The 16,254-nt window shown below is 38.8% G+C and overlaps 2 protein-coding genes across 2 annotated transcripts; one reads left to right on the top strand and one right to left on the bottom strand.

Moving 5' to 3' along the window:
• The first annotated feature begins 602 nt into the window (after window positions 1–602).
• Window positions 603–12,300, top strand: LOC129283233 (synaptotagmin-2-like). Its single transcript, XM_064115054.1, has 8 exons — window positions 603–855; window positions 2,265–2,412; window positions 3,494–3,662; window positions 6,290–6,415; window positions 6,665–6,919; window positions 8,035–8,279; window positions 9,169–9,283; window positions 10,210–12,300. Exons 3-8 carry the CDS (start codon window positions 3,512–3,514, stop codon window positions 10,539–10,541), a joined length of 1,224 nt encoding a protein of 407 aa, XP_063971124.1. The 5' UTR covers window positions 603–855; window positions 2,265–2,412; window positions 3,494–3,511; the 3' UTR covers window positions 10,542–12,300.
• Window positions 12,301–12,534: 234 nt separating this feature from the next.
• On the bottom strand, window positions 12,535–16,205 carry LOC135157784 (uncharacterized). The gene is made up of 3 exons (XM_064114663.1): window positions 15,829–16,205; window positions 14,231–14,584; window positions 12,535–12,727 (listed from the first exon to the last, which is right to left on the bottom strand). Exons 1-3 carry the CDS (start codon window positions 16,053–16,055, stop codon window positions 12,535–12,537), a joined length of 774 nt encoding a protein of 257 aa, XP_063970733.1. The 5' UTR covers window positions 16,056–16,205.
• Between the last annotated feature and the right edge of the window lie 49 nt (window positions 16,206–16,254).

The raw sequence follows: 16,254 nt of genomic DNA, 5'->3' as shown, positions 1-16,254 counted from the left end.
GCCATCTTGGATTTCAAGATGGCGGCCATTTTGCCGCCGGCCAAATGGTCAAATTGGTGGGGGCCGGCAATATTTTAAATCAGTGCCCCAAAATACCCATATATGCCAAATTTCAGTGTCACATGCCGTGTAAAACTCAAGAAAATGACATTTAATGATTTTTTTTGGCGGCCATTTTGGATTTCAAAATGGCGGCCGACCCGATGGTCAAATCGCTTGGGGCCGGCAATTTTTGAAATCAGCGCCCAAAAATACCCCTGTATGCCAAATTTCACACTTTCTGCCAGATCCGAGCATCTTGGCCATTTTTTGTCACATAACCGCTCCACTATCCCCTCCCCCGCGCGCACCGTGACCCACCGAGAAGACCTACCCACGGGGAAGGGGTCGCGTTAGATACCACTAGCTGATAGTAGTTGGATATTATAAGGTCTTTGAGTTGGATTATAGCCCTCTGTGTACCAGCATTTTCATGTATTGTTCATGAGAAGGAAGCAGAGACACCCTTATATCCTAATACGCGCTGAAAAAATACCTGCAACATTTTCAAGCACAACACTAGAAAACGTAGGTACTTGATAATATATAGCTTCTACCCAGGATTACATAGTATAATGCCAGCTGTGCAACAAAATTTTACCATCATAGTACGTACAGTAGCAATAGATTATTATTTTATTCTGATTCTAAGGTGTGGATCCCGGCTTGGAGAGGCCTACTCGTTTCGGAATAATACTGCTGGATGTTGCGCCTTTCCAAGTGGAACAAGGGGCGGAATAGCAACAGGATTATCAGTTGTTTTTAACATGAATTCAGCAGCACTCGTTCTGAGCTTGCAGTATAGGCCAAACTGACGTGAGTGTACATTATTTTGCTACTGTGGTGTAAGCCGCCAAATCGGTGTACGTAGAAGGACAATACGAGTCACATCGGCGTTAATTTTACTGTTATATTCAACTCCTATGGGTGTTATTACAACACTGTATAGTTGCTTTAACACTCTATGGTGTTGTTCAAACTATAGCAGAACCCCCCCCCCCCCACACACACTTTTTTTCCAAAACCATATACAAAAACGTAAAAATTACCATATGATCGTGATTTTTTGCATGGTCAGCCCCCCCCCCCCCCCCCCACTTTGAAAACCGTTCCTCGGCCTCTATAGGATGTAACCTTAAAGGGGAATCCAGCCTTGGTCAAAAATTGTGGTGTAAGAAAGAAGAAAAATAAATGAAACAGAATGGTGAAAGTTTGAAATAAATCGGACAAGCAATAAGAAAATTTGTTTGCTTTGAAATTGAGATCCCTGATGAGACTATGTAGATTTTGAATTTGGTTCCGGGTAAGTAAATTATGACAAGGGGCAAAGAAAACTTTTCAATACAGGCCATGTATTTAATTATCAGTGATTTTTGGTTTTCTCCTAAGTATTCGCCAGGGGCAGTATAATCTAAATATAACTCAGGTAGCATATTGCGTTATGTCCTAGTAAAATAAATATAATTTGTAATAAAACTTTTGGAAAAACAAAATGACATTTTAGCCATTTCATTGTTGGAGTACATGAAAGAGTAGTCTTTGCCTTACATCACTATGACATCACATAATGCGACCAATTTGAAATCTCCATAGGTATAGCGATTACCAATATTTACAACTTTAAAAATTCATAACTTGATTTCATATTGTTTGTCCGATATTGTTAAAACTTTCACCTTTCAATTTTATGATTTTCCTTTTTTTCCTATAAAAAGAAGTTTTTATTTCGGTTGGATTGCCCTTTAAGACCTCGTGCTGTAGTCCTCTATTACTTTCGGTTGTAACACCCCGGATAACACCCCAGCTTCAGTGTTAACTTATACGTGCATGACTTTCATTTTTTAATTTGTCAGATTTTTTTCATTTTCCTCTAAAAACAAGTTTTTATTTGGATTGCATTCCCCTTTAACACCTCGTGCTGTAGTCCTCTATTACTTTCGGTTATAACACCCCGGATAACACACCAGCTTCAGTGTTGACTTATACGTGCATGGCTTGACTTGTGTCCTCGTTTCTTTTCTGATACAATCTTCATTCAATCCGAGGACACTTTTGACTGAAAACATTAATTTTCCATGAGCTTAGGAAATCTTCCAAGGTCCAAGCCAAAAGCTCTTTAACTCGTTACACCCTTGTAATTTTCTCCTCGGCGTAAGCCTTTAACAGTCAAAAGGTTTCTTCGAATTGCTTGGATGATTTTAAATGCATTTTGACTTTCGGCTCAGGAACACAACTAGATTACAGTCTGCGAATGGGATATGGACGGACAAGACGGAGGTCGACATGAATACAAAATGAAGAAATGGTGGAGAAACTGCAGAATGCTGTAAACAACTTTTCTTATTATCATCGCAACCAGAATTCTATTGACTGGTAAGTTTATGCTTCTACAAAGGTAGATATATATATATATGTATATATGTATATATATATATATATATATATATATATATATATATATATATATATATATATATATATATATATATATATATATATATATATATATATATATATATATATATATATATATATATATATATATATATGTGTGTATATATATATATATGTATATGTATATAAAGGTAGCATTGGTATATATAAATGTAGCATTGGTAGGGCTGGAGTGCATTTTGCAGTGGATCTTTCAAAAAGTTAGATTTTGATTTAGGAAGGTAAATAAAATGTGCTTTTTTGTCACCCATGTCAGGTTAGGCCCTCTCAAGAAAAAACAAGTAACAGAAGCAAAAGAAAAACAAGAGTTGTTGCCCATTCAAATTTTACAGTATTCAATTCAACATAACAATACCGATATCATATTTACTTTTGCTCTATACATAACATTTTCTGGTACGTTAAATGAGTCGGTACACCCAACAAAATGTTCCCGAATCGTTTGAGTAATATAGATATTATTATTCATTATGAAAACAAATACTGCATGTCCATCAGTCCATGCATATTTTTACCCGGTTCATGTTTCGAATCTTTAGGTATGAAAACTGACCCGTATAATTCTGAATAGAGTGAAGTTGATGACGATCTATATCATTATCTATACTGCATAGAATTAAAAATAGAACGTGCGGATTAGTACATATACGCTTTATTTATTATACAGCGTTTCACAGCTTGCTTAAAAGCATTTTTTAGCTGATAGTAGGATTTTTTTACCGCAATAAATAAATAAAATACACTCACTTTCCTTCCAAAACAAATTGAAGAAGAATGGAACACTGGGAACAGGTTAGCTTGTGCGTAAACTCAATCAATGGAAGTTTGAGAAAAATTGGAAAATATTGATAAGAAATAAGAGCATTTGAAATTCGAGGTAAACATTCTTCGACAGGACATAATTTTATGAACTATTTGGAACCTTTGATTTATATTTCTGTGACATATTAATCCATTAAATGTGTAAACATCTACCCCCCCCCCCCCCCCCCCCCCACAGAGAGTTGATACCGGAGAGATGGCACACATGCAAAACGATCCGTCCTACCAATCGCGTATTGATGCCGCTATCTTCTGGATAATCCGCGTTGGGATACCAGTCGTAGCTTTTATTTGTATCGTCATCATTGCTTTCCTTATTTGCTTGTGTTGGCGGAAGAGGAAAACCGGTGAGTATATTGGATAGCTGAGAATGAAACACCAGGAATATTCCACAGGTTAGGTAAGATTGTTGCACGAATTGTAGATGAGTGCAATATTGGCCGAAACGAGGGTAATATTCCTGTTTATGAGGCCTACCAAGCCATGTCATTCAATATAATCATTATCTTTAATGATCACATGAACGTTATTTATATAGACCGTGTAAAATTAACGACATGGTATTGCAGTAAACATTACAGTAAGAGTTCCAACTAAGCCTGTAGGAACTTTGTCAGATTCCGGTATAGGCCTATTTTTTGATAGTTTACAGGCAATTTATGTTTTAAGGCCATAAAATGAAATTGCTTTCAAACACCAGCCCATAGCACGGAATTTTCTTGTCCTTAAAGTCTTTACTATAATAGAGTACCGAAGTGTGACGTCATCAATTATCACTTTTGGCATTTCAGCGCTTTTTATACCATATTTTGTTAGAGCATGATGAAAAAACCCACAACCGAAATTTGGTGAGAATCGGTCCATGGGGCCCCAAGATATGACCTCATGAATACATAATTAGCCCCAGTGAAGTCAATGTATTATTGGCCTGGTTCTAAAAGTTATATTTAGGAACCAGGGGCCCGTTTCTCAACACTGTCATAAGTCTAACTTCTTGACTAAATCGGAGATAGTGAGCTACTTGTCCGCTAACCGTTTCACGAAGCCCTCTTTACCAAGATCGGGTACAACAACCTCACTAAATATTTATGACACCTCCGAACCTGTCATAACTTCTTTCTTAATGACGTAGTGGCATCACGTGGGTAGACTATGACAAGCAAAAGTGCCTAGATATTTGAAAATAACAATCTTACGTAATCAATCATAGAGGTTGAAATTACATCAGAAAACAAGTGGGATAATGTATTCAATGATAATTCTAATAAAAAGAAACTATAAAAACTGTTGGTAAAACGCCACAAAACCATTCAGTTTGAAATAGTAAAATGATTTAATCGATAAAGATTCTACCACGTCAGGCCATCCATAACTGGACTCGTATTTGTCGGTTTCAGACCCATATTAACATTTGGATACAATCTATCTCTAATTTATGCATAGAATTTGTCAAATCGTATGTTTCAGTTTCAAAGATTTATTTTTGTTTTTGTTAAACTATATTTTGATGATGTTTGGAATCGTAGAAGGGCGTATAATTATCATCATTTTACAAAGAAAACCGTTATAGTTTACTTTCGTAAACTATTAAAATTCGATGTCCCGGGGGTACCCATCTCAACGTCCACTGTGATTTTCTAGTCATGAAATGATTTATTCATAATTTCATTTTCTCAGCAATTGAATTCTCCAATCTTCATGGTCTAAGTATGTATGATGCATAATTTACATGTGCTATTATTTTGAAAAGATGTATTTCCCAATTTATCACAATATTTGCAATTTTTTCATAATTTTTCTTTTTGAAAAATATGCTATTTTGTGACAAAGGCTACGTCTCGTCTGCTCTTTTTAGCGATAGTATCGATATCAAGGTATTCTGGTTAGGAAGCCTTTCGAGAAACAGGTTTAGTAAGATTGGAACTATCTCCGTGGTTGGTGGATAAAGATATGACTAACTTGTCCAGGTGTTGAGAAACGGGCCCCAGGCCAGTAAAACATTGACTTCAATGGGCCTATAACTATATGAATTCGTGAGGTTATATCTCAGGCCCCCATGGACAGATTCTCCCAAATTTTGGTAGTGGGGCTTTTTCATCATGCGCTACCAAAATATGGTATCAAAAATGCTGAAATGCCGCAAAAAGTTTTTTTTGTGACGTCGTCACTTCGGTACCTTATTCCGCATCGGGAATAATCTTGCTTTGATAGATTATTACGTGACGTCTCGACGCAATTTAACAGACGAATTACAGTAAAATAGCGCCATCAACCTTGCTGCGCCTGTCCACGAATAATTATGGCGAAAACGTAGAAATGCCCGAGAACGGTTGTACAATGATAGACGACGGAGGATGGACTATACTCGTGCATGCGCACTTGCGTAGTGTAAGGCTGATTTCCCCCAAATCGGAAGATTTGAACTGCGTTGTGGATGATAAATCTAAAACTTCCGATTGTAAAGTCAATATTGGCCTAATTTCATCATTGCCTGAATTGAAACAAAATGATTCGATAGCGGATAGGATGGGATTGTTTTCTGAGCCTCATAGGGCGGTACCCCCCCCCCCCCCGAGGGTACACATAGGCCTACGAAGAAAATAAACAGACCGAGGCGGTTCCATTGATGTACAACACCCCCCCTCATTATTTTTGTTTAATTGTTCTAACTTTTTATTTTTATTCCCACCTCTATTTCTCCTCGCCAATCTACACCCTTCTCTCACACTATACTCTTTCTGTCTATCCCATCTGTCTCTGTCTCTTTCTACAACTATTGTATCTTTCTTTATTTCTCTCTCTCTCTCTCTCTCTCCTTTACCTTTCCATCTCTATTTTTACTCTCTCTCTCTCTCTCTCTTTCTGCTCTTATACACTTTCGCCCCTTTCCTTTAAAGTTAACCCCTTGTCACTCTTTCCTCCCGCCTCCTCGTTTTATACTTCTTTTTGTTTTATTCCATCACCATGGTTACAGAAAAGAAATCACGTGATGAATATGCTCTAGAAAGATTCCCGCCATCGAGGTCCAACAGTGGCGTTGAAAAAATATCTCTTGCATCCACTTCGTGTTCCAATACTTCAGAGGGTTATGGATCGCTACATATAAGTTCCAAAAGATTTAACGGACGAACGTAGAGGGCGTCAACAAAAGAGATGCAGTACCTCGTATTAGTAGTAGTGCTTTCAGAGTTGTCACCTCCGTAGGCAGTCGGCTTGTATTGTAAGCAATACGAATGTCAATAATAGGCCTATGCACAATTAATTTGAAATAAATGTTGAATCTAATCTTCTGTATGTTTGTTTCTAAAGTGCGTTGTTTCACACATTTTTGTTTGATTTATTTCGGAACAGAGTCGCTCGTTGCTGCTCGGACGCAACGCCTCCTCCGTCCACGAAATCACCCCGGTCGAGAACATCCACCATCTCGACATCGATGACGTCGAGACATCTCCCGGCGACATCGGTCAGGTCCTCCTCTCGTTATCATACAGCCAGTCGAACAGGTTGACGATTACGTTGCTCGAAGTCACGAACTTGTTGCCGAGGCCGTTTTCAGAAAGCATCGATCCTTATGTTCGAATACGAGTTAGATCAAGCAATAAAGGTAATACTATGAACAATGAAAGATTTATATTAATAATTATGTCGAAAATCATATTTTTCTTTTAGTGCTTGGCCCTTTTTTCAGGAAGCATTGATCCGTACGTTTGACCTTCATTCCATTTCATGCTCATTTCAAGTGCGTAATTTTATTGTTTCGATCTCGGATATCATGGCCATTGATCGTTTTATATACCTGGGGCCCGTAACACAAAGCTTGGCAATGATCGTTGAACATTTTACTATGATTGACTGCATAGACTACAATGTACAATCAATCGTAAACATCAAGCGTTCGATTAATCGCAAACCTTTGTGTTACGGGACCCTGGTGGATGTTTCATAAAGCCGTTCGTAAAGTGACACACAACTTTACGCATGACTGGAACATGTTCTTAGGTCATAAATCAATCATAGGATATCACAAAGCACAAGAAAGGATCATCAGTCGTGCGTAAAGTCATTCGTATCTTACGAAAATCTTTATGAAACACCTACCTGGAGGCCGTTTATAAAGCTGTTCGTAAGTTAAGAGCGACATTAAGAACGACTGGTAAACCTTTCTTACGCGCTAAACCATTGCCAATGAACATTTTGGTGTTTACCATTTACCACCAGAAAGGAGCACCAGTCGTTCTCAAAGTATCTCTTAACTTACGAACAGCTTTATGAAACACCCCCACCAGATTGAAATAAAACTTAATTGAAGGGTATACTGTTTCACAAACGATCGTTCCGTTGGAAATCTTTTCTCATTACTTCCTCAGTTTTCACCCAGTACTCATGTCATGATGTTAATTTACACACACGTTGGTGTTGAAGTGAAGCCATGCAGTGCATATTTTATTTGCCGGGTATACGGAGTTGTCACAAGGCTGTCATGCTATAGGGCTGAGGCATTATTCAATTTTATATATATTTCTAGTTCATTTTACTTTTACCTTGATTTAATATTCTTTGAATTCATATTATACTTATTAATTTCAATTTGCCAAATTTAATTTAATTCTCGGTTACCTGTTTCACTCTTTGCTTTATTAGGTATTGTAACGGTAACGTCAAAGTTTGTTTGGTCTCTCCCTTCATCTCTCTCCCTCTCTCTTTCTCTTTCAATTACAGATCATTTTCACGATTTTTACTTCCAAAGCGCGGTCAAGAGGAAAACGCAGAACCCAACCTATGAAGAAACCTTTGTTGTGAATCTATCCCCCGAAGAACTAACGCACTACATCATCAGGCTCGAGGTGGTCAATTTTCATAAATTCTCGCGAAAGGACGTGATTGGCGAGATTTGTATTCCTCTTTATGACGTCACGACAACGAATGAGATAACGCAAGCTTACGATCTGAAAGAGCCGATGAAGGTTAGTTTCGAGGGGGGGGTGAAAGTAAATATTTTTTTTTTTATTATATGAAAAAAAAATATCACACGCATATTTTTTTTCTATTTTGTCGGTCGCAATGGGACTCTTTTCTTATCTCAGTATCTAATCCCTCCCTCCCTCTCCGCCCCCACTTCTCTAACTCCGTCCCCTATTCCCCTCTACTAGTATCTCGCCATCTCTCTCTCTCTCTCTCTCTCTCTCTCTCTCTCTCTCTCTATCATTCTCTTGTTATCTTTCCATCTCTTCCTCTCTTCTCTCCCACAGTTTCGTACTTTCATGAATCTATTTCCTTTTTATCATTTTGCTCTCGATTAATCGATATTGTTGGCACTGAAAAAAAATGACAATGACAAACTAAATAGATAATGATGATAAAACCATACTTCATTAATCACAGGAAGAAAATAGATCGCAGAGGGTTTCACAACTTTCATAACCAGTTCAAACCTTGTTTCCGAATTTAATGATCTACATGCCACTTCGTGAAATAATTTACAAATAATTTTACGCACGTAGGATGGCTCTTTTTGTGCTATTTTTGTTACTTTATACAACAAACCTTTTCAGAAGAGGGTGCATTTCATTTTGTCCCTCCCCCTAAATAATATGTACGACCAAGAAAATAGAGTCATCACTTCCAAATGAAGGCATCTTGGGTTCTCCTCTTCTGCAATTAGGCCATATACGATACGGGTGCGCTAGAACCCCCCCCCCCCCTCCTTCCCTGCCCCGCATCCTCGTCTGAACAAGCTGACATAGATTCAAATAAAATGCTCTTGTCGTGTGTAAAGTCATGGGTAACTTTACGAACAGTTTATGAAACACCCACCCTGGTCGAAGATTGTTGATGTTTTGTTGTTTATTCCAGAAAATGTGCGGTGAGATGCTGCTTTCTCTGAGCTACCTGCCAACATCCAGCCGCCTGCTTCTTGGTGTTTTACGAGCGAGGAATCTTACGTGCCAAGATGACTCGAGAAATATAGGTAAGATGATGATGATGACATAGAGGACGGTGACGACGACGACGATGAATGTAGTGGTGATGGTGGTGACGATAACGATGATGATGATTATGAAGTTGTCGATGAGGATGACGACAGTGATGATGATGGTGACGTGACGACGATAGTGATAATGATAATGATGGTGATGATGATGGTGATGATGATGGTGGTGATGATGATGATGATGATAGTGATGATAATGGTGATGATGATGATGATGGTTGTGGTGATGATGATGGTTGTGGTGATGATGATGATGATAGTGATGATGATGGTAATGATGATGATAGTGATGATGATGATGATGATGATGATAGTGACGATGATGGTGATGATGATAGTGATGATGATGGTGATGATGATAGTGATGATGATGGTGATGATGACGACGATAGTGATAATGATAATGATGATGATGGTGATGATGATGGTGGTGATGATGATGATGATGATGGTTGTGGTGATGATGATGGTTGTGGTGATGATGATGATGATAGTGATGATGATGGTAATGATGATGATAGTGATGATGATGATGATGATGATGATAGTGACGATGATGGTGATGATGATAGTGATGATGATGGTGATGATGATAGTGATGATGATGGTGATGATGATGATGGTGGTGGTGATGATGATGATGATGGTGGTGATGATGATGATGGTGACGATGATAGTGACGATGATGATGATGATGATAAAGGCAGTATGTGATGATAATGATGATCATGTTGCAATGTTAATGGTAAAGATTTTGATACCAGTGATGGTAATTATGGTGGAAATGATGATAAATGAGGGTGTTGACAATGACGGCACTGCCGAAACCATACTAGTATTTATGTTTTCCCAAAGAACCACAATTATTGTAACCATTGTATGACTTTCTTCTCATTTTACAGACTCTTGTGTTCGGGCTAGACTCATCATGGGCGGCAGAAAATGCAGAAGAAGAAAGACCCGCGTCGTAACGTCCGATGTTGACCCCGTATTCAACGACAAATTCTTTTTCGAAGTCCCAGCGGAGAAACTCGAACGCGTCCAAATTTTAGTCGCGGTGACGAACGAGCGAGACAGCGGACAGGACTCGGATACGGATACCGGTTACAGCGAAGCCGAAGTCGGTCAAGTGATTCTCGGTTATCGGAGCACACCGCGTGCGCATGCGCACTGGTTAAAAATGATGACAAACCCGAGGGAGAAATACGCTCAGTGGTATGACTTGACAGTCTAAACTGCCCCCCCCCCACTAACACTACCAAGAAAAATAAATGATTATTTGCCAAAACAAATCACCATCGTTATAAGTCATTATCGTAGTAGTGGTAGTAGTAGTGGTGGTGGTAGTAGTAGTGGTGGTAGTAGTAGTAGTAGTAGTAGAAAGAGTTGTAGGAGTAGTTAGTAGTAGTAAAAGTAGTCAAACTAGTAGTAGTAGTAGCAGCAGCAGTAGTAGTAGTAGTAGTAGTAGTAGTAGTAGTAGTAGTAGTAGTAGTAGTAGTAGTAGAAGTAGTAGTAGAAGTAGTAGCAGTAGTAGTAGTAGTAGTAGTTTAGTAGTAGTAGTAGTAGTAGTAGTAGTAGTAGTAGTAGTAGTAGTAGTAGTAGTAGTAGTAGTAGTAGTAGTAGCAGTAGTAGTAGTATAGTGGTGGTGGTATGATGTATGTATCATGGAATATGTCTAGCCACCATAATGATCTTACATTAGGCCTATACAGGGACTATGAATACGAAATTCCCTTTTCATTTTTTTTTATATACATCTTCGGTCGTTAATGGTTGAAGGCTGTATGATAACAAAAAAAGTTTAACTTGTTAATATACTCCATATCTATCGCACTGTAGTTGATATTTTCGACAGTCCTGATATTCACAACATGCTTCTTTTCTTAATACTTTTTAATCTACACAAGTCATTTCCCTTGTCTAAGACATGAATCTCCACCGGAAAAAACACAAACATCTTGCCTTCCATAACCTTAATTGTAAGTTACAATAATATTCGATAAGAAGTATTGGAAAATCGAGGCGAAGGGTGCTATTTATAATTTCAATATTACACTTATAGTTGATGTTGTTGTATTTTAGAATTTTGTATTACACATTGGGGAAAGTGCATTATATCCACATGATTCTGCAATCATGATAATCTGATTTTACGTTAACCTTAGAGCAATAACTATTTTCTGTATTTTACGATTGATCTTATTGATATAGTATAACGTTTTTTACTAATGCAATATATCGTACATGAAATTTGAAATAAAAATGTGTGAAATTTATTCAGTATGTGTCAAAAAGCCGTCACACTTGTGCTGGGCTCTTTATTTCTGCACTCGTATGTGAAAGAGAAACAACAAACGTCATAGTCGTTGGGTAAGGAAAAAGGCGATCCTCTCCCAAATACCCCCTCCCTCACTCACATCGTAGGTCCCATGCACACACACACCCCACACACACACATACACACTCGGGCATTCCAGTACCCGATATCCTATCACCCCGCGTGTCAGGCTATAAGGTGTGAGGCGGTGAGACGGCAGGAGCACCATGTCCGAGGCAAACAACTGATAATCCCACCCCCCCCCCCCTGCACATGCACACTCGCACACCTGCACTTGCACTTTCACTTTTATCAACGTTATTAATCTTCTCTCAATCAAATTTCTCTTCCCTATCCACTTTTGATATATTCCTATTATTTTGTGCAATAAAAGATAGTCTCTTTTATTGCACTATACAGTCTGGTTTTCTATCCCCTTTCCTTTCGAGGCCTCCATCACTTTCAAGCTCCAAGCTTAAGATGGAGGTCTCCCACATTTCTATATATATATATGTTCAGTAATTAAAGAAAATTTATATATAGATATAATTTCACAGTACAGTTGATATTTTATAATGATTTATGTGCATTATTCATTATGTTTAAAAAAACATTTGCCTATTATGTAATATTGAAAAAAATATTATACTTGTATATTCTTTGTTTTTGTTTTGAAATGTGGAAATAAAATAAATCAAATCAAATCAAATCAAATCAAATTTGCCATTTTTATTCTAATTTGAATTTAATACAATTATACACTGCAATTTGAATATGGGGGGGGGGGGTTCACCTCGCTCTTACGCCAGTAGATGCACATTATTTTTCCAAATGTACTTTGAGACAAAAGGGTAGTCTATTTCTTTTTCATTCTTAATTTCATTATTGTACCCCCCAAAACAAAATACATTCAGAGAGATAAGAGTCTCTGCACAGCGGTGTGTGCATCACTTTGCAAAGTATTCTTCCGCCTCAAGTAGTCCCGGTAATCTTCGAAGTTGACGTCGTCGTACCGTCTGAGAAAGACTCGTTCGCCCTTGATAGACAGTCCGTCCCGGAAGAGTTTGTAACGGGCATCATGATCTTTTAGGGTTATTAACCATCTGGGGTGTGGGATAGAAAAGACAAAATGGGATGATTGAAGCGGGTGAAATAAAGAAGATAGGAAGGTCGATGTGAAGAAGAAGAAGAAGAAGGAGGAGAAGAAGAGGAGGAGAAGAAGAAGAAGAAGAGGAAGGAGAAGAAGAGGAAGGAGTAGAAGAGGAAAAAGAAGAAGAGGAAGGAGATAATGGCCCTCCAATGGTTACTTAGATGGAATCAATGACTCCAGTTGGCTGTTGATTACATTCCAATGGTAGACGCCACTGGATGCACTAGCGTACCTAAGGGGGGGGGGGGGGGCAGACTGCCCCCCTGACGAGTCACAACTCATGCAAAGAACGTATCCCTCCCCCCCCCCCGACGAGTCAAAACTGATCTCTGACGAGCCACAAGTGGCCCCCTCCTTTGAACTTGAAGACTTTTTTTTTTTTTTTTTTTTTTTTTGCTTGTCAATTTTTTTTCTGGTGCGAAATGTCCTTTACTTGCGGTTGAAGACTTTTTTTTTTTTTTTTTTGCTTGTCAAATTTTTTGGCGGACGAATTTGCCCCCCCCCCCTTTGGAAAATCCTAGGTACGCCACTGACTGGATGGTAAAGTTACCTTAATAGAGTTTTTATGCAAAGGGGCACACGTCTTTGGACCAAGCTATACCTTTGACAAACTGGAAAATGCATCAAGAAGGAAATTTCTGACAGCTTCCGCTGCCCCCCCCCCCCCCGTCTGCTTGACTATGCAAACCCTTCACTCGAGTTAAGGGTCTGAATGTGCAGCCTACAAATGCCTTGTGTACTGAAGGCTCTCTCGCTCAACGACTGAAACGGCAAGTTTTGTATTAATATGCTAGTCTTCGCATGCTGACACACTTGATCAAAGTTTCAATCAGGGACTGTGCCTGCAGACTAGCACCCCCCCCCCTCCCATGATCCTTCTTTCCTGTAACTGGAAAGAGCTGCCTGTAAAGGTGTTATATTTTTTGTAGGGTGTCATTTAGGGGGAGAATTTTCCTCAAGGGAAGTTTCCTCCATGATTAAAGGAAAAGTGCGCCAGTGATTATTGGGTGTGGGAATTGTATCCGGTGGGATTATCTTTCCAGATGAGTAATTTTGTCCTGCTCCACGCTGATGTTAGAACACCATTTTGGCTAATGGCCTTAATATTTCCAATGCGCAGATTGGACGCAATTTTTTTAAAGCTATGTGAATACTTGGGATTGGATGACCTTGAGAGGGGGGTCCCCAAGACGACACAAAGGTCACGCCATAATTTTGTTTCTTAATTGAAATAATAGTTACGGACTCGAGTTAAAAACCCAACATGCCTTCCTTTTTATATTATTCTTCCTTTTCTATTCCTTGATCTACCCAATGAGATTTGATAAATATAATACCTTCCTGATTTACCTCCTTTATTTTTCACGACTTTGTAGTCGATGCCTGCCCCTTTGGCGCTGATATTGGTTGTATGCAACAAAGCTTTGTTACTTACTAGTTTTTAATACCAACCAACCTATTATCAACTCCCGCTGCTCCTAGAATGACATTCATATCGACGAACTGAATGCTCTTGATTCTCTTGACGTCGATAGGTCTCCTTTTCTTGATGCCGTCCAGCACATCCCGATGGATCAGATCGTATCCCGGGTAGGAGAAGCACAGCGTCAGCGGTGCAGGCTTTGGTGGGGCGTTGAAAAATCGAATCTTCTTCAGAGCAAACTGGTCCTTGCCCATCGACAGCCGTTGATCACCGTGTTGCAGTCGACGAGCAGCGGTGTTGCTGGGTGTCGGTGTTGTCAGCGGGGTGGTGCGCCCTCTGCGGCGAGGTTTGGACTGAGGTGTGCCATGACTGACGTTGAAGTCTATCCTAGAAAAAAAGTCGACAAAATAGTCGTCATATCAAATGAATTAGGTCTTCATGAGAAGGAATCGGTGGGGGTGTAATGATTCTTTACAAAGGCATAGTTGCAATAGGGGCCTATTGCTCAAATGGTAAATTGCCAATTCGTCTGTAGACTGCAAACTCGTCCACTCACAACATGGTCAACTTTCATTTAGTCTAATGCCATTCCGTCCATCGACATTTTGTCTCTAACAACCATTTGGTCCTGTCATCACTTCGTGTAATCACCATTTCGTCTATGACCATTTCGTCTCATAACCAGTTGGTCTAATATCCAATTCATTTTCATTCATTTTGCCCAATTAACACTTAGTCCAATTAGACCAAATGGTATACGGACTAAATGGCTATTGGACCAAATGGTTATTAGACGAAATGGTGAGTGGATGAATTACAATTTATTAGACCGTGTGGATAGTGGAAGAAACTGATGGAAGACCAAATGATAGTAGACGAGTTGGCAACTGGACGAATTGGAAATAAACCTGCTTAAAATATTAGGCCTAAAATAAAACTCCTCTTAAGATATCTGCCCTATTCATGCATTAATATAATACTGAAATAAATCGTGATTAGGGCAGGCGTTGAGCAGTAGGATGGGGGATCGGGTGTCCGGACACTTTATATTTTTGAAGCCTTCTTTTTTGTCTTAAGATTACACTAAAAATATGAATTAAATAGTTGTAATCATCTTCTATTTTGTTCTCTATAATATTTTCTAAAATTTTGTACTAAAATTTGATGAAACTTCGCTTGTAATTTTTTCCAAATGACTTTCTAAAATTGATCGTCCGGACACACAACCTGTCCGGACACACAACAACTGGGTATATAGCCTGGGGAATAAAATTGTTTAAATTCTTTACAAACATAAAGTAAAAAAAAAAAGAAAGGAATTAACACAGAAGCTCGGAAGAAGACAAATAAAGCACAGCGACAAATAGATCTAGACCTGACTTTTCATTGGTTTTCTTTTATACTTCTCTTTTTTCTCCTTCTGTTCAATTTCTCATTATCCACTTTCTTCCTTATTTTCTTCTCCTTATCATAAGGAGAAGAAAATAGGGAAGAAAGTGGATAATGAGAAATTAAACAGAAGGAGAAAAAAGAGAAGTATAAAAGAAAACCAATGAAAAGTCAGGTCTAGATATATGCCTTTATAATTAAGGTTCACTCGATTAAAATTTAGCCTGGATCTATCTACTCACCGAACTGACGGTCGAATTCGAGCCAAGATTGGGAATTTAATGCTGTTTGTATTCACTCTTCCCCGTTTCTTCAATGTTTCCAGTCCGTTATCTGATGTGACGCCCTCTTTGTCTACCGAACGTACAATTTGTGTGTTAGAAGAGGTGTTCAACAACGACGATGTGCTACTTCCCGATGGGCCTACAAACGGGCTTGTCAGCCGACGTCGAGAGCTGGATATCGGCATTTTTTAAGCGTTCCCAGCTCTTTTCCCCCGAATGAAATGTTATGCCAACTCCGTCTTCCTTGATCTACATGAATAACCCTGAACTGGAATGCTTGATTTGTGGTGATGTCAAACAATTTCAAGTCTGAAGTCCTTCATCAAACATCACTTCCCAGCAATGAATCAAGCTGAAGAGGAGAATGTTGGTAAGAAAACAAGG

This window comes from Lytechinus pictus, unplaced genomic scaffold (genome assembly GCF_037042905.1).
Source record: "Lytechinus pictus isolate F3 Inbred unplaced genomic scaffold, Lp3.0 scaffold_20, whole genome shotgun sequence".
Classification (NCBI taxonomy): Eukaryota; Metazoa; Echinodermata; class Echinoidea; order Temnopleuroida; family Toxopneustidae; genus Lytechinus; species Lytechinus pictus.
Note: the sequence above shows the minus strand (reverse complement) of the source record. Positions and strands in the feature narration are given on the sequence as shown.

Coding starts and splice junctions, on each gene's coding strand:
- LOC129283233 (XM_064115054.1), top strand. CDS start 3,512: ATGGCACACATGCAAAACGATCCGTCCTACCAATCGCGTATTGATGCC. Junction 6,416..6,664: donor AGAGGGTTATGGATCGCTAC/ATATAAGTTCCA, acceptor TTATTTCGGAAC/AGAGTCGCTCGTTGCTGCTC. Junction 8,280..9,168: donor ATCTGAAAGAGCCGATGAAG/GTTAGTTTCGAG, acceptor TGTTTATTCCAG/AAAATGTGCGGTGAGATGCT.
- LOC135157784 (XM_064114663.1), bottom strand. CDS start 16,055: ATGCCGATATCCAGCTCTCGACGTCGGCTGACAAGCCCGTTTGTAGGC. Junction 14,585..15,828: donor CGAATTCGACCGTCAGTTCG/GTGAGTAGATAG, acceptor CTTTTTTTCTAG/GATAGACTTCAACGTCAGTC. Junction 12,728..14,230: donor GCAGCGGGAGTTGATAATAG/GTTGGTTGGTAT, acceptor CCCACACCCCAG/ATGGTTAATAACCCTAAAAG.